Raw genomic sequence first — 24,779 nt, forward strand, 5'->3', positions numbered from 1 at the left:
CAGAATTTGCGGCTAGATAAATTTTAGTTAACGTTTTGCCATCTATATGATATAAACAACGAGTTCAGTAAGTTCGTACACTGCTATCCGTTTAATAAAATCACCAACAAAATTTTGGTTTTTAATATTGTTGACAAGAAATTAATTTCATCAATTTACTAAATAAATCTGAAATAAAACAAACCTCATTTTTGGTGTGACGTTAATTTACACGATTTTTACACCCCGAGCGTAAGGAAGTATTGTAATCGAGTCCATCGAGCCATTGGCTAATTTCATATTTTCTCGATATGCCATGACACTTAGAGTGCGAAAAAATAGGTCTCCCGTTTCCGTCTGATCGTCTGTCTGTTTGTCTTGATTTTTGTTTGACAGATAATCTCTAAAACTACCAGATCGATTTTCGTCAATTTTTATGTGTACAGTAGCGGTCATTTCTACGGAACCACTCGATAAAAAGTCAAGTTGGTAGCCCTGTCATCTAGTACTTTAGGTCGAACGCGGTTGGTAGCGGTAGTTGATATGACAATCGAAACTAGCACAACACGAATGTTTCGGTTGCCCTCAGCTATGCCGCACTGTATCCCGTATGTTCTGTTCATCTATTTATTAAAATAAAATATCTACATTGACAATGGGACCATTCAACCTGTCAAATTTTTGACACATATGTTTTCCCCCAGAAACCCGTCAAGGTCACTTACACCAAACAAACTTTGAAAATTTACACTAGGGAGTGGTTCTATAGAAAAGATCGCGACTTTAGAATGAATATCATGTAGATGGTAAAACGCTAATCAAACTTTGTCTATTCATCCCCAACAACAGTGTGATGACGTCACCTCAAAGTGGTACATAGTAAACGGGTTTTAAATTGTGTAAAATAACACGTGGCGTTTGTGAATTCGTGTTGAGTTTTTACCCAAGACATCCAGATTTTTGGGAAAAAGTCAAAATTGTATAACATTTTGCAATTTAATTTGGAATCTGCAAAACTGAATACTATGAAATCTTGCAAACGTTTTAAAATTATCATAAACATTGGTTATTTGACATTTGACAGCAATCGATTCAGGAGTTTCCGAGTTTACGTGTCTAATAAAAATCAACCCAGACACCAAACAGACAGACAGATAGACAGACGGAAACGGTAAACTACTTTTTTCGTACTCTAGGGGTCATGAAACGTCGAGAAAACATAAAAGTGCCCCTTCGTCCGATGGGCTCGATTACTATACTTCCTTAGCTTACGCTCAGGAAGTAAAAATAAAATTCACAAGATCAAATTTTGTAATTTTGCGAAAAAATTGAAAATGTTTTGTTGTACTTCAGGGACAACAGAAGTTCTGTCGATCTGTTAATCGCCCCTAAGAAAAATTTTGGCTTGAACCGAACGTCATTATTTTTGTGTTAATTCTTTATTTCAGTTGGTTTTTCCGCCTCAAAAATAAATGTAATCGGCTACTTTTCTGACTATCGAAATTTTGGGCCCTTTTTTGTAATAAGAGCGATTTTGATTGTTTAGGAACGAATCCTTAGGTACCCTTTATTATTTAATATGCAAAAGAGATGTATGAGAGATTAATGGTATTTGCGGAAAGGGTGTTTAAGAAAAGGAGAAGCATGAGAGAGGGTGTGACGGGGTGAGGTATGGGGGTGCGGGTGATGGAGGATGAGAGAATGAAGGAAGAGTGAAGTCGGTGTGGCATGAAAATACAAGTAGCTAGGTACCGGCACTGTAATATAAATGGAATGTGTGTGTGTTATGTAATATGATTGTTTTTAAAAATCGAACGCTTGAAATTCCAACATTGTGAGGGTAGTATCCTTCACCCGATTTAATAATCATCTTATACTCATAAACAAAAACATGAAAAGGTTTGTGACGAATAAACCAATCTTGGCCTTTCGTTTTTTTTTCTTTTATTTTCTCTTTTTCTTTCGCATTGTGTATTATCTATGTTTATGACACCATAACCAATTTTTTATTGAAGAGCTTTCTCGAAAAGGTGAGAATGTGGCCTTCTTTATTTAAAAATATAAAACCTTCTCGGAGGCGCCAAACGTCTTTTTTTAAGAATGTGAAACCTTCTCGGGGATCCCAACTGTAATTTTTAAAAATTTAAAACCTTCTCGGGGACACCCAATGTCTTTTGTAAAAATGTGAAACATTCTCAGGGGTCCTAACTATCATTTTTAAAAATGTAAAACCTTCTCGGGGGCGCCAAATGTCGTTTTTTTAATATGAAACCTTCTCCGGGGTCCTAATTGTCTTTCTTAAAAATGTAAAACCTTCTCGGAAACCCACATGTATTTTTTTAAGAATGTGAAACCTTCTCGGGAGTTCCATTTGTCTTTTTTAAAAATGTGAAACCTTCTCGGGAACGCCAAATAATTTTTTTAGAATTTGAAGTCTTCTAGGGGGTCCCAATTGTCTTTTTTAAAAATGTAAAACCTTCTCGGCCGTCCCAACCGTCATTTTTAAAAATGTAAAACCTTCTCGGGTGCGCCAAATGTCTTTTTTTTATATAAAACCTTCTAGAGGGTCTCAACTGATTTTTTTTATGTAAAACATTTTCGGGGTCCCAAATGTATTTTTTTTTTAAATATGAAACCTTCTCGGGGGTCTCAATATCTCTTTCTTAAAAATGTAAAACCTTTTGGGGGGCACCAAATGTCTTTTTTAAGAATGTAAAACCTTCTCAAGGGTCCCAACTAGAATGTGAAACTTTCTCGGGAATTCCAATTGTTTTTTTTATGTAAAACCTTGGGGGCGCCAAATGTCTTCTTTTTAATGTGAAAACTTCTCGGGCGTCCCAACTCTCATTTTTAATAATGTAAAACCTTCTCGGGGGTACTAAATGTCTTTTTTTAAGAATGTGAAACCTTCTCGGGGGTCCCAACTATCATTTTTAAAAATGTAAAACTTTCTCGGAGGCGCCAAATGTCTTTTTTTATTAAGAAACCTCCTCGGGGGCCCCAACTGTCTTTTTTTAAAATGTAAAATCTTCTCGGGGGCCCCAAATGTCTTTTTTTTTTTAATGTGAAACCTTCTCGAGGATCCCAACTGTCATTATTAAAAATGTAAAACTCCTCGGGGGCGCCAATTGTCTTTTTTAAGAATGTGAAACCTTCTCAGGGGTTCTAACTGTCCTTTTTTAAAGAAGATGAAACCTTCTCGTGGGCCGTAAGTGTCTTTTTTTAAGAATATTAAATCTTCTCGGGGCTCCCAAGTGTCGGTTTCTAAGAAGGTGAAACTTATTTTTCTATTACACTGTGACTAGTACCTTCTATATTATTTTTACTCCTTATCACGAAAAACTAAACTTCCGCAAAATCAAATTTTATCATTTTTCAGAGGATTTATTGGACTGTACTACAGATTTTTTTAAACAACTTGCAGAAGATCTTTAAAAAATAAATAATAAGTAGACTTTTATCTTAGAAACGATTTTAATTTTGAGAGTCATGATATTTGGAAAACATGATTTGGTATGATCTTTTCATCAATTATGTATTGTGTATACGTAGTCGGAAAATTTGGTAGTAATTTTATAAATTTTTTAACAAAAATAAAAAACAGAGTGATTAACTAAGTTTGTTTTTTTGGTTGCAGGAGCCCACAGCGGACCCCACGATGAACGCCCTCGAACTAAAAAAGGCTCTAGAATGGGAACTTTCGCTCGACAGCCGAGACTTGCGGTCTCACGCTTGGTACCACGGCGCGATTCCGCGAGCCCGAGCGGAAGACATCGTCCGGGAGGAAGGCGGCTTTCTAGTCCGGGATTGCACTTCTCAGCCCGGCAATTACGTCCTAACTTGCCGGACCAAAACCCTACCCCTTCACTTCGTCATCAACAAGATCATCCTCCAGCCGGACACCGTATACGAGCACGTCCAGTACCAGTTCGAAGAGGACGCCTTCGACACGGTGCCCGACCTCATAACCTTCTACGTGGGCTCGGGCAAGTCCATAACGGCCGCTTCCGGGGCTAAAATCCAGTTCCCGAAAAACCGCATGTACCCGCTTTCGTTTTACGCTTCGAAATATCCCGCACCGCTTCCGCAGAGCAGGTTGACCTCGCCGGCGACGACGCCCATAGGGACCATGCAGTACAGGCATGGGCCTTTGCATCCGGGAAGGCCGTCTTCGTCGCCCACCAGGAGCAACAGGGACGGTCCCCCGAGGCTGCCGTCGAAGAAGCAAAGGTCGCAGTCGTTGACTCCGTCGGAAGTTAACAGGTGGGGTTACTTTATTTGTTGTTGGGAGGTTTCGGGTTATCTAGTTACGGTAAAGTGCTCGGCAGGCGGTCTCACAATAGGAGTTAATGGTTTTGCATTGCTGTAAGCTATCGATCTAAGTGAACACCTTTAAGTAATTATTTGATGACTCAGCGGAGTTTCTGATAAGGCTTAGCTGAAGTGATTTAGGGATTTGGGCGTGTATGTTCATAATGTTTGCAAGGAAATGATAAAATACTGCATAGTTGTGTACGGAATTGTATGCAAGACTGATGGGTTAACGTTACAAAAAATGGTAGTTGACAATTTTTTTAAATAAAATTTTAACTCCATTTTTATTCCCCGGACCGACAGAGGGACTTTTGATGAATTCTAATTTTATGCCTTATCAATGTTTTATACCGCCGAATTTGAAAACACGGACTACCCTCCTGTCTGTCTTTTATAATAGTAAACAAAGGTTATAAACAGCATGCCCTTGGAAAGACAGCAGTCATATTTTAAGTTTTAAATTACTGTATCAAATCGGATTCTTCATGATACTCGAAATCAGAAAATATTATATTTTTACCTATAAATTTCATGAATTATAAGAATTTTGTTTAATACTATGGGTTTACTAAAATTTTCAAAATTTCAAAGATTTTTTCAAAAATAACAATTTATTATGATCTATCAATCAAATGATGACTAGAACTGAATATGTTTCTTTACATCAAATCTTCAAATCGAGGAAAAATGTATGACATAATATAAAATTTATGCGTAAGCTAGAATGGAATGCATTATAGATAGATGCATGGCTAATTTCATGCTTTCTCGATGTTTCATTTCATGCCTGTCATCTGTCTGTTTTCTATACACCATCTGTTGGCGATTTTATTTGTAAGGGTGGGCGACCTATCGATAAATCGATATCCTTCCGAACTCGTATGTCGCATTATATCAACATTTCAAAACTTAAAAAAAAATTGATAACTAAATATATTGCCTGTCAATAAATGGGTAAACTGGTCAACAGTGCCATACTTTCTACTGCCGAGAGAGCAATAAAAAATAAGATCAAAGGCAGCCATGAATTTTTGAATGTTTATCTTCGACAGTTACATTTTAAATTCAAGCAAATTTTCAAAAATTCATGGCTGTCTTTGATCGTATTTTTACTGCTTTCTACCGAGAGGCCAATAAAAAAACACGATTAAAGACAGCCATGGATTTTTGAAAGCTTGTCTTTGATTAATGCATTTTCAATTCAAACTTTCAAATTGACCGTAATCTGACAAGACGAAAAAGTTCAAAAAACCATGGCTTTCTATTAGATTGTAGTGGTAATTTTACTGTAAATATGCTGAAAATTTCACATTTTTACGTGTAGAAGGTCTTTTTAATTATAGACGTCTATCTTATGCTCAAAATAAAAACGATTCAAAGATTATTATTTGCACACAGTTATCAACTACATAGAGATTTCAAAGTTTTCTAGAAAAAATGTCAACTACTGGTGACTGATCCAAAAAATAGCACAGTATTCAAATATAAGATCTTTTTTAAGTTTAATGAAAATGATTGATGAGAATTATCTGTCTATGCTACTATCAAAAAGGCAAATATTGACATTAATTTTTTTCTTTTCAATGACACTAAACTCTTACAAGAAACTAGTTATAAACACTCTACGACTGTATAGCATCAGAAAAATGTTGTAATCTGAAGTACATGTTTCGATGTTTTTAGTAATTCAAGCTATATGCACTGTATGAAAAATGACTGAAAAATTTTCCTGCACAAGGATTCTTTCTATGATCCTAGATTTAATTTAAATGAAATGAAGAAAATTACACCGGAAAAATTTTTATTTCGTATCCAAAATTTAATAGATAATTGAATATAATAGTTGCAAAGTACGAGTCCTACAATGACAAAGCGAGAAGAAAAAAAATCTGTAGTAACACTGGTAGACTGACTGCGATCCCTCGCCCCTGAAGTACAATAAATCATATCCAGCTTTTTCGAAACATTACAAAATTTGATTTTGTGAATTTTATTTTTTTTATGAGAACTATAAGTTTTTTCTGTACAAAATTTTGCGATGACGTCATCAACATTTTTGTAAGGATGCATATATCAATTTGGATAGTTCCAATATAATACTAATGATAAAAGTATCTTATTCCCAAATTTTCGGGAAAATTTTGAAGTCATCAATTTTTGGGGAATCAACAAATGTATTCTGATAAAAAATGACCATGCCTACGATAACGAAAGCATCTGCAAGATTTCAAAGCATTTGGTTTTGCAAATTCAAAATTAAATTGCAAAATATTGTTTTCAATTTTTCCAAAAATCTTGAGGGCTTGGATAAAAATTCGACACGGATTTATAAACTGTACGTGTAGGACTATGTTATGTTACATAATTTAAAACCCAATTACTATGTACAATTTTGAGATGACGTCATCGAATTGTTGGTGGGGATGATTGGGAGTCTAATATATGTATATTAGGGATCTAATATACATACAAAATTTGACAACAATCGGCCCAGTAGTTTCGAAAGTTATCTGTTAGTAAAAATCGGTATGGACAGACGACAGACAAACGGAAACGAGAAATCACGTTTTTGTACTCTCGGGGTCATAAAACGTCGAGTAAACATGAAAGTGGCAATCGATGCTTGGGAGGTAAAAAATCATCCTAAATTCGGGTTTTATTTTACTTTTATTTTCCGACCGTAAGCTAAGGAAGTGTTGTACTAGGATCCAACCGGCGAATGGCTACTGTCACCTTTTCTCGACGAAAGTACGAAATAGTCTCACGTTTCCGTCTGCCTGTCTGTCTGCCGTCTGTCCGCCTTCTGTGTAAATTTTTATTAGACAAATAATGTCTTAAACTAACGAACCGATTATTATCTAATTTTATATGTTATATACGGTAAAACTCTAACCAAAATTTGTCTGACTATCCACACCCACGCTGTAATGACGTCACCTTAAAATTTTCCTAAGTAAATGCCTTTTCAATTTTATATGCTCCTTTATAAATCCGCCTTATTTTTGTTTCTTTTTATAATGTTTTTTATTATTTAAACCTTCTTCTTTTGTCACATAATACACAAACTTGACGACTTATGGAGGAGCATTTTGTTTTCCAATCAAAGGTTCGACCCCAACAGCGTTTCCATTTTTTTTTAAGATCAAATCAAGGACGATACACCTAATTTTTTATTATTAATATTACACTGCACATGTGGAGATTGTCATACGTTTTCTTGCTGAAATATTAATCAGAACATTTTCCATCGACAAAACTCACTAGAAACACAACATAGACTCGCGTTTTATCAATGCATTCATATTTTTGGAGCAAATCTTAATCCAATTTCCGTTTGTATTTTCATAGCATAATACGTTCGAATCAAAGGCAGTGGCAGAGTATGGGTATGATATATTAATGAATTCAAAAAAAAGCTCTACAAGTTTTTTTCCTTACACTGCGATTGGTATTTTCTCTAATGGTTGTTCTAAACAATTAGATTTATTTAATTGCGATTCAGGGGCGAGTGGAGTTCTGTCTAATAACATAAGATCATTTTTTTGTATTAAATAGAATACATCGTTTTTTATAAAAAGAAACTATATCACATTTTTAGATGCAAATGGAATATCGATAAGTGATACCAAAAAAGCTGTTTTTTGGACAAAAAATCTCCAAAACTACTGGATTGATGTTCATGAAATTTAGTTGCATTGTAGTAAGAATGTCACATCTGGTAAAATAAAACCAAAATTTATCTAATTGCAAAAATCTGCATATCAAATACAGTAACGCAAGATGGATTCATAAATCACACATGAAGTTCATAAGTTATTTTATAAAATGTAAATAACATTTTTCCGGTAAAATTATAAGATGACATCATCAGTTTTTATGAAAGTCGTAACCCGATAAATTTTGATTAACGATTTACTATGCTTCCAATAACGTTAAAAGATTTGCAAGATTTCAGAGCATTCAATATAAAATACGGTTATAAAATTTTGATTTTTTTCCCCAAAATCAAGATACCTAACAACTGGATTCATAAACAAGTGGAGTATGTTATTTTCTAAAATTTAAATAATATTTATTGTAAAAGTTGGAACTGACGTCATCAAATTTGTTGAGGTGATGATGATCAGACAAATTTTGGTCAATATTTTACCATTTTACCACGATATTACTAATAAACATACAAAATTTGACAACAATCGGTCCGGCAGTTTCGGAGATTATCTGTCTATTAAAAATCGACACAGACGCGGACAGACGGCGGACAGGCAGAAACGAGAGACTAATTTTTTCGTACTCTAGGGGTCATGAAACGAGAAAACAGGAAAGTAGCCAGTCACTCTATGGACTCGGTTACAACTACTTTCTTAACTTAAGCTCGGGATGTAAAAATGAATTGTGCAACAAAATTTTACAATTTAACGTAGACATTATAAAACCAATTGTTCTAAAATTTTGCACACATTTTAAAATACACGTCGAACATGCTAAATCACTAATCAAAAATATATAAGTCCTTACAAAAAATAGTGAAGTTTGCATCATTTCCCCGAAATTCTAGATATACACCACTGCTATTATTAGTGTTACATTGTACATATCAGACTTGGGTAGAGTACGCTATCATTTTAACTTACAGAATTTACGGGAATGTTCTTCAGGAATAGGGGAAGTTCTTGGTCTAAATAGCTTAAAATAATTCCCAAAGTTCATTATGAAACGTTATGAAATAAATATATCTTCAAAAAAATACACCATGGTGTATTGGTTGTGCTGCAGAGATAAGGAAATGTAGGTACAAAAATACCTTCATAAATATCTACTCCGGAAGAAGAACATCGAATTTATGTAATGCACATCATAAATCAAACAATTAAAAAAATTAAATAATTCGAAGCACGTTGTTATCCCCGTAACACCGAAAAATATAAATTCACCCTTCGAGAAGTTGACAGTATTAGTTGCTGAAACACGTCGACCATCAAATAGTTAATATTTTTCGGTATTGCGGATTTAATTGAAAAGGTTCTTACAGTTCATCTAAACTCCGTAAAATTTTATTAAGACGACATAATATAGCTAAAAGGTTTAATTCTTGCAAAATTTTAATATTAAGGACAAAGAACGAAAACCAACAGTAGTTACCTGATTTTTCTTGTATAAATGTAAAACATACCAAATTATAACAAACCCTATAACCATTGCAAAATTCTGGTAAAAATGATATTTATCAAAAAAGATAACAATCTACCTCATAATCAATAAATTTGAGCATGCGACAAATGCTTGTCTTGAATAATTTGTGCCTACCATTACATGGGGTGTTTCATCTCCGCTGATCGATCCAATTATATATGAATTACTGCTTCTGTGGAAACAAATTATACGAAAGATAATCTACAAAAAAGTACACTTACGATAAAATATGTATAAACATTATTCCAGCGCTTCCGTCTTCGCCGGAAATTAAGATCATTTATATTTTTTAACTACATAAACATATGAAACATGGGCAATTACGCACAAAATCGTTTTCAAAACTCTTTTACCATGCAACAAATATTGGGTGAACAATGATTATCCTTTCAACTATATATTTTTATAGCTGCAATTGATTCAAACATTTTCAATTGGAATTCTCGTAAAGTAACAAGTAACATAAAATCTCTCTAGTGAAGTCTGAAGTTTTTTTACCGCACTATAACGAAATTGTACTCACTAGTGACTAATTTAGACTTTAATTACTTACTTACTATTATATTATTGTTAATTTGAACAAGTTGTCTTGAAATTGTATTAGGATTAGTAAGTCACCAAATTCAATATACAGTCAGGTTTTCCCTATTAGTTTGCACCGGTTTAAGTCATAAACTATATCAAGCAGTAAATACATAGTACATACTACACATCACGTTATTATAGAAAGGGTAGATTCCCAAATGACTATATCGACAATGGAATTATGAAGCGTTACTCAGAATAGGCGGGTACTTATTAGCAAGTATTATTAGTTTTTGAGTAAACGGCAACAATATGGTATTAAAGCTCTATTACATCGTCGAATTGATTTAGGAGTCTAACGCAACCTATTCATCAGAACTAATTATAATACGACAGAAACTTGATTACTTAGGAAGGTGTTAAGTCTAATAACAATTGGAGTGTATATTTATTATTTTTTTATTCTGTAATGAGAGATCGCAAGGTCTTCATTTCTAGAAACCGATAAAAAATAAAAGACTACGTTTTTCAGTAAACCAATCCTCAAAATCCTCCAGCTGAAGCACGTCATGTCTCATAATCAAACAACCTTTCTAAAGTATTTGAATTTATAAAGTACGGCGTTCAGAAGACAAAAACTACTCTAAGCAAGACTGAAGGGTTTTGTAAAAATTATTTTTGATTTAGTAGTATCTTATCCCAAAACTTTTGGTGTATTGATACCTGCCGATAACTTTTGAAACTTATTATGATGAAAAAAAGTGGAACACGCTGCCTATACTAAAACCTTTGTGAAACCTAACTTGCAGAGGTCGAGCGCCACAAAAAAAGAGTTGCGTTGCTGTCGGAATCGAGTTTAAGAGTTTTGGTTCAATAAAAGCTCAAGTTACTAACGTCCTCCTCATTTCTCTCTTTTCCAGAATATCCCAGGAGAAGTGCAACAGCGCCGACGGGGTAATCCAATCCCCCCTAATGACGCGTTCAGCCGGTGCCGACACAATAAACGCGGGCTTGAAATTCTCAACGCATTCGCTGCCCAGAAGCCCCAACACCAAACTCTCCCTTTCTGCGAGCTCGAACACCCTCGGTCGGAACTGCCGCATCACCAGCGACCCGACCCTGTCTCCTTGCGCAGAGAGGAAATTCTTCAACGAGAGCGACTCAGGAATCTCCGACTCGCCACCCCCGAAACCGTCGCGAGTGCCCAGCATCATTCGCCTGGAATCGAAAGACACCGACGTCACAGACGGCAGACAAAGCGGAGATGGCAGCTTTTTGCCCCACGGAAATCTGCAAAGGGTTACGTCCTACCACGCTTCCGGCTCGGATTCCGGCAACGGCTCCGGGGACTCGGCGCTAAGCTCGGCGGCGGGCGACCCCGTGGAAACGAACCAAAGAAATTCCGGTGTGATTATTAAAAACCCTAGGTTGGTCGTAATTTATGCATGTAGTACCGAAGTTGTGGTCCTAATCTGCGTTAATTTAATCCTAGGTATAATCTCGTTGCGTCCGAATCATCAACGACTTTGAAGAATTTCGAAATTGATTACGCCGAAGCCGAGGATAAGCTGCTGCGGATGCTGCAACCGGAAATTAACCTTTGCAGTAGGTTCGATTTGGAGAATTTCCAGACCATATTGCTTCCTGTGAGTGAGAATAAACCGTTGGATGCTCAAGCCTTGCGAGGCGTCAAGATGATCCTACACGATTCGGGGCCCAGGATTCTGGCCAACCATTTGACGAGGACTGATTTAGATATAATTTTTTACAAGCCGAATAAGGATGCGATGGAGGCGAGGTTAGCGAGTGGGATTGAGCTATGTGCGTTGCCGCATGGGCACCAGTTTAGGCTGGACTTGATAGAACGGTAAGTGTTATCTTTAATGAAACTATACTTATATGTGAAAACCGTACAAGATTAACAATTCAGGCTAACATACACGCGTCTCCATTCCATCACACGTCCTGACGTGAAATCATAAATTTTAAAGAATGTTTTGATTACATTCCCATCTTCTTCAAAGACTATTCGGTATGGAAAATCGTAAAGTTATGCCCGGAATAATGTTTTTCTTTGGGTAAGAGTTGGATATGGAATGAAAACATTGGTTAAAATTTATAATGTCACGACCTGTTACAGGTCGTGGGACGGAATCGTCAGAACAAAAATGTAAAATGGTTATCGGTCGATTACATTAATAAGCCTTATAACAAGACCGTCTGTGCAATGCAATATTTGTTTGTGTCTTCGTGTAATTATTATACCTTTTTTATTGTAATGTTCGTACACAGCTGAGTACAACGAGCGCCCTAATACCTACAATGTTTATGAACAATTTGTAGATATTAAAAATCATGGATCAAGGTCACATACTTAAAAACTGATTCAGTATCGTTACAATTTTTTAGTACAGTATTTTAATGAAATTCCAATAAGTAATGTCACAACAATTTGATTTAAAAATAGCTACATTCATGTGTAGTAGTTCATTTTGATAAATTAAAAAATTGGAAGTGCAAAGAGCAAAAAAATGTCACTCTAAAATCCGCATGAAGACGGAGCATTCAGAAAGTAAATTAAAATAATGATATTGTACTTTCCGACCGGATCAGTGCGAACAGAAGGCAAATCGCCAGTACAATAGTGATTTGAACCTCCCGTCGGAATGATTAGCGTTCAGAAGGCTAACTGTATGCGTTCGTACTACACATTATTAGAAGTAAAATGCAAAGATCATCACATTTATAAACTCAACACTATGAAAGAAAATTTTAGGAGAACAATACTGTTAACGTATATAACGTTAATTTAGGTTTAATTACTTAAACTACAACTAACCTTCACTAAATGCAACAAGGAGGGCGACTTGAAAGTTACCCGCACTAGTCCGGGCTCTGATTATCACACTCGTGAACTAAAATTTGGCAAGTCATCAACTTCAAACAAAAAATCTTAGAGCTGACTTATGACGTCGCAAACTACTCCAAATGCTATATATTGTTTATATATTCATATATTTTTATAGCTTACGCTTGAGAAATAAAGTAAAATATAGTTAGAAACATCAATATTCCACTTTCATCAAAAATGAAGACAAATTTCGTTTTTTAAGTGAAGGGACACCCTCTTTAAAAAGAAGTATAGTCTCCGAAATACTACAAGGTTATATGGCCCCACAAAACTTAATAATGGGATGTTATAATTCCTTTTGTGCGGCTGGTTACCGACTCAAGCCTAGCATCATAAATCATGGATTTGTCTCAATATCTTACCACCTTAATGTCTACTGCTGGGTAATCCGCGTAAACATTTTTGGTACATTAAACCAAATACAATTTGTCTTTTAGAACTGTGTGTTTGCCTTATTAACTGCACCATTGTCGTGTTCACAATACTCTAATTTTACAACAGCCATATAAACTTATAGTATTTCGGAGGCTATACTTATGAAGACACGGTTGGAATATTTTTTTCGTGCAAAATAGCCAGTGCAGTGAATCTAACAATACCTTTAACGAAAAATTAAATTATTTTCAGATCGTTTACTGAGAAATGCTAAACTGATAAGTTTCATTTCACCGTTTTTGGTGAATCTAAAAGTTAACAAGACGTATTTATTTATATATAAATAACCAGAGTTGGCCGATTTAAATCAAGTAATTTTTTCAAAGTAGGGTCCATCCGGCGTATGCCTACTATATGTTTTCATGACTCCTAGAATATGAGAAAAATAGGTCTTCTATTTCTGTCTGTTTGTGTTGATTTTCAGACAATTTCCGAAACTTACTGATTGTTGTCAAGTTTTACTTGTATTTTAGGAATATCGTGTAGATGGTAAACCCTAATCAAAATTTGTATGATCATCCCCACCAACAATTTAATGATCTCACCTAAACATTTTGCATAATAAATGCTATCTAAATTTGATATGTAACATACTCATTAAGTTATGGTTTATGAATCCGCCCCGATTTTCTAAAATGTATACGGGTGATCATAAAAAAATAAAATTCATAAAATCAAATAATATGATTTAGACAAGAAACTAGAAGCTGCACAGCCGAATACTTCAAAGACGACGGAATTTCTGTCTAATGCTTTCGACCAATTTTTTATTTTAATAACAGGTACGACAAAACATTCATTACAAATATCCGAGCAAACATTGCAAACAAAAATGACACTATTACTGTTTAGCAATGTGAATGAAAATAAATTCTTTCCTGCGCAAAACTCGCAAAAACACGGCTCAAAACATGGCGAGTGTTAAAATGCGTGAAAAATTAAAATTCTAATAACCAATTTAATATAAAGCATTATTAGAAACGGGATAAATAGGTCTAATTAAAACTGAGAACTTTTGCTTTTACTTTTATTAGAGTTTTAATACCAAAGAATTGAAAAACTAAAAAAAATCAAATATGTAAATCATGATTTTTTTTAATCGGTAATTTTCGTTTTTTTTCATAAAAATCCGATTTTTTCCAACCCTGTAAATTAACAAAACTTGTCTTCAATTTCGGCAAAAGCGAAAGTGCTACAATAAGTTTGACGATATTCTAAAATAGACTTTACTTTATACAGTGTCGTTGTGCCGCCAGGACACCGGGAAATTTCCCGAAACAGTCTACTTCTTTTTTTTATACAACTATTTAGAATTTTTACATATACAGGATGTTACAATTACAAATCCAATAAATATTCCTAAAAATATAACAGACGCATAAAAAACTATATGTATATGTAAATATGTATTAAATAAGAGCACCTGTTTACTTTCAGAGCGTAAACTCAGTACGAAATAATAGGTCTCCCGTTTCCATCTGTCTGTCTGCCGTCTGTTCGGATTTTTATTAGATACATAATCCTCGAAAGCACTAAACCAATCGTCAAATTTGATATGTGATTACGAATATCATATAGATGGTAAAACGCTAATCAAAATTAGGCTACCAACAAATTGTTGACGTCATCTCCAAAATTTACAGTAGTAACTATTATTTAAATTTTATAAAATAAGATACCCCTGAACATGTGGTTTATGAAACCTTGTGAGTTTTTATCAGACATCCAGTTTTTTTGGAGAAAAAAAATCAAAATTGCAACATCTCTTTAAAAAGCTGTGGATTTCTGAAGATTTTAACCATGATTCTAGCCGATTCATATAAAAACCGCTGATTTTGAGTTTTTTACAAAAAGGTAAAAAAAAATACTTCAACGCCAAAACTGGCCTGTTTTCTTAAAAAAATGATAAAACGCGTTATAATAAATTAAAAATCAAAATGTACTCGTACCATTTTACTTACTACTAATTTGACCTTTTTTTTGTATTAAATATATTTAATTTTATAGGATTGCCTGCAAGTGTAATTCATGAATCCGAGTTTTCATCCTAGACATCCAGATTTTTGGGGAAAAAATCAAAATTGTATAACAACATTTTACATACATATTTAACTTTGAAATTGTAAAACCGAATCCTTTGAAAATTCTCAAGCGCTTTAAGATTATCGTAATCATGCTAAATCGTTAATCATTTTTTTTTATTTGTCGTCCTAAAAAATGATAACGTAATTTTACAATTTTACAGAATAAATGTTTCTTAAGTTTTTTAGAAATACATACTTCATGTTGTGTAATTTAGAATCCGTGTTGAATTTTTACCCTAGACATCGAAATTTTTGGGAAAAAATTCAAAATTGCATTTTACAGTTTCACTTTAAAATTGCAACAGCGAATGTATTGAAAGTCAGCAAACGTTTAAAGGTTATGGGAAAGATGACAAACCGTTAATCAAAATTTGTTCGTTTCTTCGCCTTTAATCTTAAAATATGAGGTCATCTTAGAATTCTGCCGAATAAACACTATTTTACGATTTAACTTTTAAATTGCAAAAACCGAATGCAAAAATTTTAAGATAATTTGAAACATGGTAAATCGTTCATCAAAATTTGTCCGTCAGCTTACATTTTTGTCGAATTTCTTGAAATTTAGTGTTTTTGGAAAAAAACTGAGTATGAATTAATCAATCAATCCTTTCCTCTGCATTGACGACACAAGATCAACCGAATTTCATTTTCTTTTAACCGCTAATGCTTGTAATCTGAACGTGCTATTTGTTGAATTCGGTCGAAGTATAAACATAAATAGTCGAAGTTAAGCATCTACTGAAAAATTGAGAATGTCTACATTTTTTCCCGTTAGTTACCTGGTTTAAATATATTTCATATTTGAAGACGCAATTTTATAATTATATATTTATAACTATACTTCAGCGGCGAAGAAAGTTCTGTCAAAATAACCTTCCACAATTTTTCAAAACGCCAATGTCGCGAGCAAAACTGAAAATAATAATAGTAAGAATTATACCCAAACAACATCTGGATACACTTACGGGATTTTCATTACATTTTCTGAATGTAATATCTCCGTTATTAACAGACTTATTATGAGGTTTTAACTTAAATTACCCATTACTTACTCTATGTAACAAAGCGGCATCATTCCTTTTTAAAGTTTTTTTGAAATTCTCAATTATTTATGGAAATTTCGGAAGGCAGTTTTCGCCACTGTTTTGAGTTTGCAAAGCTCTATGCGTTACATGGAAAACATTGTCGTTTTCTTTAGTTAAAAATGAAATATAGCAAAAGCAGCTTCTTAAAAATGTTGTAAAACAGTTGCCAAATTAGTAAGTAATGTTTTCATTAAAACTTTACAGAAATAATCTTTCTGATCTATTGGCGAAAAATTAATAGTTTTGTGTAGTTTCCAACTAATCCGGGGTGCTAAAGTTTTCCCGCTCGTGATAATAAAAGTTAAACGGCGAACACATCTTGTCACGATTAACGTTGAATAAATATTGTGAGAATGGGCTAACCTTCACACGTACACGTAAGTTATAAACGATTCGAAATTTTCTCGGGGAATATAGTTAGAAAAGCGACAAAGCCCTAGTGAATAATGAATCAAAGTAAAAACAAATGTGCTAATAAATACGTATAAAAAAAACAATAACATTTAATTATATTCCATTTTTAAACAAGGAAATTTATGACTGCGCTTTTTACTCAAATTGATACTTCCCCACACACAATTAGGTGACAGGCACGGCAAAATAATAAAATGCACGTCTTACAATTTTTACCCTGCGATAAAAATAAATTACAGACAATAAAATACGCGCCACCATAAAAATTCTCGCAAATGAATAGAATAGTCGCCGCTTCCACAAAAAGGCACACGTCGCTCAAACGACGTAGCAAAACTTGCGAACTGAAAAATTATGACTTCCCAAGGGCCTAAATCAATGAGATTTTTTAGAAACTAATAAATCATTGTAGTTCGATAGAGGCGCTACACCTGACATTCACATATAACGTGTCAGATTTAAAAAATTAAACTCGTAAATCCTGCATTTGCTGCTAACAATCGCACTTATGTTACAAATTGAAAAATTTGTTATACAGACACCTGGTTAGAATTTATTTTGTTATTAATCGCGTTTCTTTAGCGTTTTGACGTTTGTCATTACGTTTATTAAGATTAGCCATATTTTCTTTTCGTGTTATCTCCTTTATAAGGGCAGACGTGATAACCAACGCAAACTGCTCGCTATTTTTCCCTAGCCTTATCAAGTTATGGGTATCCATCCCTAGCTAGTTCGTAATGTTCATCCACGAGATTTGTTGACAGCCTGGTCCTCGCTTTTCGCCGACCTTTTCCTTCAGAAGGAGTTCGTACGTTTTATTCGGAAGATGTGACCCAAGTATACCGCTTTTGGGATCTTTATGGTTCAAAGGATTTCTCAATCTCTGCCCATTCTTTCCAGTATTGACGTATTTATTCATGGTCAGTCCAGAATGATCTACGAAACATCTACATTTCGAACGCCTTTAGACCCCCTCTATAGTTTATAGCGGTGAATTTATAATTATAAGTTATACATAGAACAATGGCAAATAATTGCAGCTAAATTTGGAACCATACCGTCTAGATCTGATAGAAATTTTACTCAGCAAAATTTTGAGATGACGTCAGCAAATTTTACCATCTACCCTTGTCTAAAAAAAAATCGTCAACAGACAACAACGCCAGACGGTAGTAGATACTATATTTTCATATTCTAGGAGCTATGTATGTCGCGAAAACATGAAATTGAACCATTTTTAACGCCCGAGTTTTACTATAATCCACATGTTTTTGTCTCCAACAATATTTAATTTTATCGATATTCCTAGGACCGAATGCTTGAAGTTGCTAGTCGCTGTAACAATTCTAACTTGTGTGGATGAAACCGAAAGAACGGAGATGTTAAATAAATGGATCGAAATCGCCATCGACACAAAAACGGCCCTTGGCAACCTCTTCGGCTTTTGCGGGATCATGTTAGGTTTATGCTTGCCACAGGTAACCAAATAAAAATTTTTTTCCGTCGTCTACAAACAAACAAAAACCCTCTTTTACAGGTTGAAAGACTAGACAGCACGTGGCACATGTTGAGGCAAAAATACACCGATTCCGCTTTCAATTTTGAGGCGAAATTGCGACCAACCCTCAAAAATATGAATAGTTGCTCAAATCCTCAAGCACCAAACACGACGATTCCTCACTTGTTGCCATTAATATTGCTGCAGGAGCGTACTTTAGAAGACTTTACGACACCCACTGAACAAAGCCAGCTGATTTCTAGTTGTCTAGGTTTATGGGAATCGAACACCCAAGACTTCGGTCTTACTACTTTACTTAATCATCTAGAGACTGCCAGAAAATACATGGACACAAGTGCATCTTACCAAAGAAATGCAGAGATTGTGTTGGGAGAAGCTAGGATGGAAGAGTTGACGATAGATATGTTCAAAACGGAATTTCAAATGAAGTTTTTGTGGGGAAGTCGAGGAGCTTTCGTTCCTGCCGATGAGAGACATTCCAAATTTGAACAGGTGCTCTCTGCCATCGCGGACAAGTACTGCGGACAGAGGGACGACGCTGAAGTGTAGCGAAGATGTTTATTGTGATCAAACTGTACATATTTTAATATACGTATTAACGTACGCCATAGCAACGGGCCTAAGAGGTTACAGCATAACGCATCCAAATCGAAGACTTATTACGTTTTCAGATATAATGCAATACCGTTCTTTTATAATGTAAAGATTGTTAAAAATGCATTGAAAAATCTTCACAAATACACAAATAAAAAGTGACTAATTCCTATATATGTAGTAGTTGTTTACAAGTAATTGATGTACGGGGGTAAATGAAAAAGTCAACAGCGCAATAATAGTGACTTTTAATAAGGAGCTTATACAAAAATAAAATTAGAAATTTTAACAAATATTTCACTTGTTTCTTTAACTCTCCTTGTATTTTATGTTAATTTTTTTATAAAACACGAGACAGAATACGCACATATTCTACTGTACGCACACTGTCAACGTTTTTAAGAGATGACTCAAATGACGTCATCCCAGATCACCTGATCAAACTACATGAACCGCAAATCTTACTACGATTTTTCAATGCCTTTTATTAAAAAAAAACAACTGAATTATGGATTAGCTTATGCTGTGACTTTTGGTTCAGATTTCTTTTTTTTACATATCAAAATTATTAGAAATTTTATTTAAATGTTTCGCGAACAACCAAAAATAACCTCTTCAACACCAAGACATTTGGTTATACAAAATTTAGGTCATGTAAAAAAATAAGCTTTAATCTGTAATTATTAGATTTTAGAGTTTTATAAAAGGTGCTCATTATAAGACAAAATCGTGGTCATAGAATCAAAAAATTATAAATCCTTATTTAACTTGGATTACTGACAATACAATATGAAGACTGCCATATTAGTTTTTATTGGTTTTATTTGTGTGCAATAACTTTTGAAATAATGAATTTGGTTTTTACTGATTTAGCTCAGAATAATTAACCGCGCCAAGGTGTTGTTTTTAGCTTAATTATTCACTTAAGTATTCACGATTCAACTGAATTCATTATTTCCACTTGTTTTCTTTATATGTGATGTATATTTGTTAAAAGTAACTGAAAAGTAATACTATACGAAAATATAAATCTAAGTACTTAATTATTATAAGAATGTGTAATTATATTATGAAATGTGCTAGATTTAATAATTTATTAACGGGTCTATCTGTTAGTCTGTGTAGGACAAAACCAAGAAAAATATTTATAGTAGAATTCTGTCTAGCTCACAAAAAATGTAAAAATGATTCCTATACTATATACGAAGAAAATAAAATGTGCTAAAAATTTCATGTTTTTTTATTAAATAAAACTTCTCTTACATGCTCTGGTATTCTAACTTTCTGTCTCTTAACTTTCCTCTCCCCACTTTTCACAACTTTACCTTCCACAGACTGCTTTTTCTTCTTCTTACATGATAAAGGATTTGGGCCTTTTTTCTTCTTTTTCTTGAGTTTGTCCCTATTATCACTAACCATCCCATTTTCTAATTTTAACTTTTCAATCATCTGTCTTTCTGACATACTGATTCCCCCTAAATTGTCTTTCGCCGCTTCCACACTAACATTAGATGGTTGTTCAAGCACTGGAGTCTTCCCATGAAGATAAAGTAGTGGCACACCAACCAAATTCCTCACGTTATTTTGCAAATCTCTATCTTGACTAGCAACTATGTAATGATTAGGATTACAGTTACCCAACATGGATAATAGACACTTTGAAGCCACAATAGGTTTTCCTTCATGGCCACATTTATGAACAGGATACTGCTTCAACACAATCAAGGCACCACTCAATTTCGACCCCAAATTTTCCATTTCGATAACTGCACATTGTGTAGTTAATAATTTTAATTCTCCTTGTAAATACCGTGGTATGTTGTCAGAGATGTTTACTTTGTTCTATAATTAATTTTGTGTTAATAATAATAATAATACGTACCATAATTAAGTAGCTCAGAAACTTACGTTTAAAGCCGCAAAACAAAAGGTGCCGTCGACAAGAACTTGATAAGGATGTCTAAATCCAAAATTATTTACGTAAAAGTTTAAGTGTTTGTTCACTTTTTTATATCTCTTTATTTTCATTGTACTTTAAGTTTATTGCACCTGGCGCTGTCAGTTACTCTTCACATGAAACGAAAAAGGTGGTATTGTAAAAAAAACGAGTATCTAAACTAAATATTTTCGAATTCACTAACGTTTGATCAAAATATAACCTCAATCTGAAACACGAGACTTGACATAAGACGCCCACATCAGTTGGCGACCCTGCAAATCTAGGGCTTTTTTTAGTATTTTTTTTGTAAGTTACCGCCAACTCAGAAATGTCACTAAAAAAACCTCTGTGAACTCGAGCGAGAGGCTATGTTCTAGATACCCGAAGCGCTATTTATCAATAAAGTATACGCAAAGATTGTCTGAAAAGTGGTGAAAAGGAAGAAATAAAGTGGCGATGTCTGTGGGTTTTGGTCAACGGGGGGGTAATCGACCTCCGCCGAACCCAGCTCAAGTGCAGAAAATGTTGGATGAAAATGGACATTTGATTCAAACAATTCAAGAATATCAAAGCAAAGGAAAAGCTCCGGAAGTTCTCCAATATCAACAGGCTCTACACCGAAATTTGACTTATTTGGCGACTATAGCAGACTCGGCACAAAATGTGCATTCTTTCCTACCAGTAAGTAAACAAAGAGATTGTGTTTCCATTCATTGAATTCTGAATAACTGTTGAGTAATAACGAAAGGTGGTGTTTTAGTGGTCAAATGATTTATAAACAATGTTGATAGTAGAGCATAGCTTCTATTACTACTAGCAATAAATGTAGATCCGAGATTAGGAATGTATGAAATAGTTTTGTTATGTACCTATTTTTAGTTAAGAAAATCCGTTATTCTACACCTTATAAGTAAGTTTCCACTAACCTTGAGGTAATTGTATTGAAGAATCCCGGGGATACATTGCAGTCTTGTAACCTGAACAAAGTGGATTCAAAGACGAAAAAACTTACTGTTGAAACCGTATATAGCTTATAGATAGCTAAATGTAGCTACTAGAGATTCGACTAATTCTTAAACTCACAACTTTGCTAATGTATTCCTTGTTCGTAATAATCTTTGTTCAACATTTACATAACTTATGTTACTAACCTCTGTGGAGGAATTACAAAATTATTGTTTCTATTGTTTCTATTATTTACTTAAATTCAGCCTCACATACAAATCATAAATTCAGTTAAGCTTTGAGTGTATTATACTTTACTGAGTGGCCTTCCATTTTTATTACAATTTTAAAAATAACTGTCACAACAACTTCAATAAACTAATGTTTTATAATAAATAATCAAATTTTAGTCATGTTAACTCGTATGACGATTTAAACGCCCCTGATGTAAAAATTTCCTAGCATTTTGATTAGTCCTTTAAAAAAAATGCTTTTATTATATGGCTTGTTATTCGATATTTTTTGTTTTATTAAAATGTTGAATTGTTGAAGTTGTAGTAGTTGTTGGCCTTGTGAACCTAAAAAAAGTTACATTCTTTACATTTGGTGTTTGGTCTCTAGCACCCAAGCATATCATTATAAAAAAAAATAATTGACCTGGTTTCAACGTCAAAGGCAAACTAAACTTTTTAGGCAGTGGAATTCATATTTATTTGTAAATATACTATTATATGTAGCGATATATAAAATAAATGAATATTTATAGCAGTTTTAACGAAAAATTATTATAGTGTGGGTATAAATTTTGAAAATAGAGATGTATGAATTGACCGAAGGATAAAAAAAAACAACAGGCGACGGTCACAGTATTCATCGGTAAAATTTGCATTCATTTTTAAGCTTTAGATTATTAGTTGTAGATTATTTCAGAATATTAATTAAGAAATTACTTGTGAAACAGAAATATATTCTCAAAAATGGGTACAAAAAAATTTAAAATTCTCGTTTTCGGATTACAAAGCCCTATAAATAAATCGTAAGTACCGAAAACATTGTGGCTTTTTTTTTGTAAAGAAGTGTAGTAAAAATCAGCTTCTTAGACACCACCTGCTTGGAATACCTTCACCACTTTATTATCAGAAAAAACTCATGCCCGTTTCCACCGAATGTCTTTTTTAATCTGGGTTAGCTAACCGCGATTAACTGGAAACCATGACTAAATTTCGTCCGGTTTATATTGCATCGTAGTTCAGTTAGTTAACAGTGGTTAAGTGATAAGTTCTGATAAATTAAATTGGTAAAATCTAGTGAGATCTAGATCTAGTGAGAAATTTAGTAATAGTTTGCCTTGTGGTTGGTGTTATTTGAATTAAACAATCGTCAATGTAAAACAGTCATCGTTCTTTTTTTATATAATTCAGCTTATTCTCAACTCAAGCATCGCCTGTAAATACCACAAAAATATCACCACGAATTAAATAAGCAAGCCAACCATTTACTTGGAACCACTATAAAATTTAGTTGTCTCCATCTAGCTTTTAAATTAATGAAAACCATATCGTTATGAAAATTAGTTATTGTATAAGAGTCTAGTTTTCAGATTAACCTCCCCCATTCTTTAAACCTATTTTCTATTCAGATGTTGCAAACGCAGGCACCCCCACCAACGCATGGTCAACCGCCCAACATTGATCAGCAACACATGAATAATTTTAACCATCAACAACAACCGGGCTATAGACAGCCTCCCGGACCACAACGACCTGGCGTTCCCGCTAACCCCTACCCCCAACGAGGTTACCAACAGAACCAATACCCCGCCCCTGGCCAATACCCCCCTCAAGGTAACGCCTACCCCCACCAAAACCAATATCCCGCAAATCAACCTCCCGTGTATCCCCCCTCAAACGCTCAAGCAAACTACGGACAACCACCATCGACAACAGCGCACAACAGCTACCAACAGCCAGGATACGGCACGCCTCCCCCGGGCGGAGCCCCGCCCCAGCCGGGCGCCGGCCCCTACCCTCCTCCGACGGGGCCGCCCCAATCTCAACCCGGCTCGTACCCTAACGGCGGTCCGTACCCCAATTCCACGGCCCCTCAGAACTACCCGCAAGGGTATCCGCCCCAGCCGGGCTACGCTCCTCCCCCTCCATCCAGCCAACCGCAAACTTCCCCGGCGTCATATCCTAACCAACCAAGCACATCTCCCCAGAACTACGGACCTAATAATACTCAGTCTCCGCCTTTTTCAGCCCCTCCCAATAGTAACCAGAGCCCGGCAGTCACTTCCACAACTTCTCCCACCACCTCCCAACCGTACCAACCTCCTTACCCACCTAACTCGCAACCGTCAAATCCCACTGGGGGGTATACTCCTAATACACCTCAAGGGTATCCTCCGGCAGGCCCTCCCAGTAATTATGGGTATGCTCCGCAACCTGGGTATCCTCCACAGCCGCAGTATGGAGGACAGCCTCAGGCGTATCAGTATCCGAGACCTCCCGCAGGACAAGCGCCGCCTCCGCAGGGACAGTATGGGTACAATTACGCCCCACAGCCAAATCCTCAGTAGAAGTATTTTGTAAAATATTTTCCGAATTTTTTAGGACAGTAATTTTATTAATGTACTTACGTACATTTAAATGAGTTTTGAAGAATTAACTGATTTGCTGTAAACTGTATTCATCTTTTTTCTTGTTTTTTCAAGGATCTAGTGTGATATGTTAGTGTTTTTTGTATGACCCTGAATTATAATAAATTTGAAACGATATTGGCTGGTTCCTATCTGTAAGAATTAGTACCCTACAGAGCTACAGTGTTTGTTTTATTGTGTATA

At 34.8% G+C, this 24,779-nt stretch overlaps 4 protein-coding genes across 9 annotated transcripts in view; 2 read left to right on the forward strand and 2 right to left on the reverse strand.

The window, feature by feature from the left end:
* Nucleotides 1-20,284, forward strand: part of LOC135122762 (breast cancer anti-estrogen resistance protein 3 homolog) — a 125,480-nt gene extending 105,196 nt beyond the window's left edge. For all 5 annotated transcript variants that reach the window (XM_064047171.1, XM_064047172.1, XM_064047173.1 and 2 more), the window contains 5 exons: nt 3,617-4,242; nt 10,932-11,438; nt 11,504-11,878; nt 18,250-18,418; nt 18,478-20,284. In XM_064047171.1, coding sequence (XP_063903241.1) covers nt 3,617-4,242; nt 10,932-11,438; nt 11,504-11,878; nt 18,250-18,418; nt 18,478-19,008 — 2,208 coding nt within the window. In that variant the 3' untranslated portion in view covers nt 19,009-20,284. The remainder of the gene's footprint in view (nt 1-3,616; nt 4,243-10,931; nt 11,439-11,503; nt 11,879-18,249; nt 18,419-18,477) is intronic.
* LOC135122768 (aquaporin AQPcic-like) overlaps nt 1-22,064 on the reverse strand; it is a 48,411-nt gene extending 26,347 nt beyond the window's left edge. Inside the window, exon 1 of one of the 2 annotated variants that reach the window (XM_064047186.1) lies at nt 21,919-22,064. In XM_064047186.1, the coding sequence (XP_063903256.1) occupies nt 21,919-21,955 (37 nt within the window). In that variant the 5' untranslated portion in view covers nt 21,956-22,064. The remainder of the gene's footprint in view (nt 1-21,918) is intronic. The other variant, XM_064047187.1, reaches the window with a different exon arrangement.
* On the reverse strand, nt 20,276-21,237 carry LOC135122769 (rRNA-processing protein UTP23 homolog). Its single transcript, XM_064047188.1, has 2 exons — nt 20,962-21,237; nt 20,276-20,895 (listed from the first exon to the last, which is right to left on the reverse strand). The coding sequence occupies exons 1-2, from the start codon at nt 21,079-21,081 to the stop codon at nt 20,284-20,286; spliced, it is 732 nt and encodes a 243-aa protein (XP_063903258.1). The 5' UTR covers nt 21,082-21,237; the 3' UTR covers nt 20,276-20,283.
* Nucleotides 21,300-24,713, forward strand: LOC135122765 (proline-rich proteoglycan 2-like). The gene is made up of 2 exons (XM_064047182.1): nt 21,300-21,673; nt 23,577-24,713. Exons 1-2 carry the CDS (start codon nt 21,449-21,451, stop codon nt 24,513-24,515), a joined length of 1,164 nt encoding a protein of 387 aa, XP_063903252.1. The 5' UTR covers nt 21,300-21,448; the 3' UTR covers nt 24,516-24,713.
* The last annotated feature ends 66 nt before the right edge of the window (nt 24,714-24,779 follow it).

Source organism: Zophobas morio, unplaced genomic scaffold (genome assembly GCF_036711695.1).
Source record: "Zophobas morio isolate AGI-343-1 ecotype UQ-CSIRO unplaced genomic scaffold, CSIRO_AGI_Zmor_V1 ptg000005l, whole genome shotgun sequence".
In the NCBI taxonomy this organism is placed as follows: domain Eukaryota; kingdom Metazoa; phylum Arthropoda; class Insecta; order Coleoptera; family Tenebrionidae; genus Zophobas; species Zophobas morio.

Bases quoted from the DNA above. Each gene is read 5' to 3' on its own strand.
- LOC135122769 (XM_064047188.1), bottom strand. From the start codon at position 21,081: ATGAAAATAAAGAGATATAAAAAAGTGAACAAACACTTAAACTTTTAC. The intron at 20,896-20,961 runs GTAAGTTTCTGA...AATTAATTATAG, and splicing joins TTTGTTTTGCGGCTTTAAAC to AACAAAGTAAACATCTCTGA.
- LOC135122765 (XM_064047182.1), top strand. From the start codon at position 21,449: ATGTCTGTGGGTTTTGGTCAACGGGGGGGTAATCGACCTCCGCCGAAC. The intron at 21,674-23,576 runs GTAAGTAAACAA...TTTTCTATTCAG, and splicing joins ATGTGCATTCTTTCCTACCA to ATGTTGCAAACGCAGGCACC.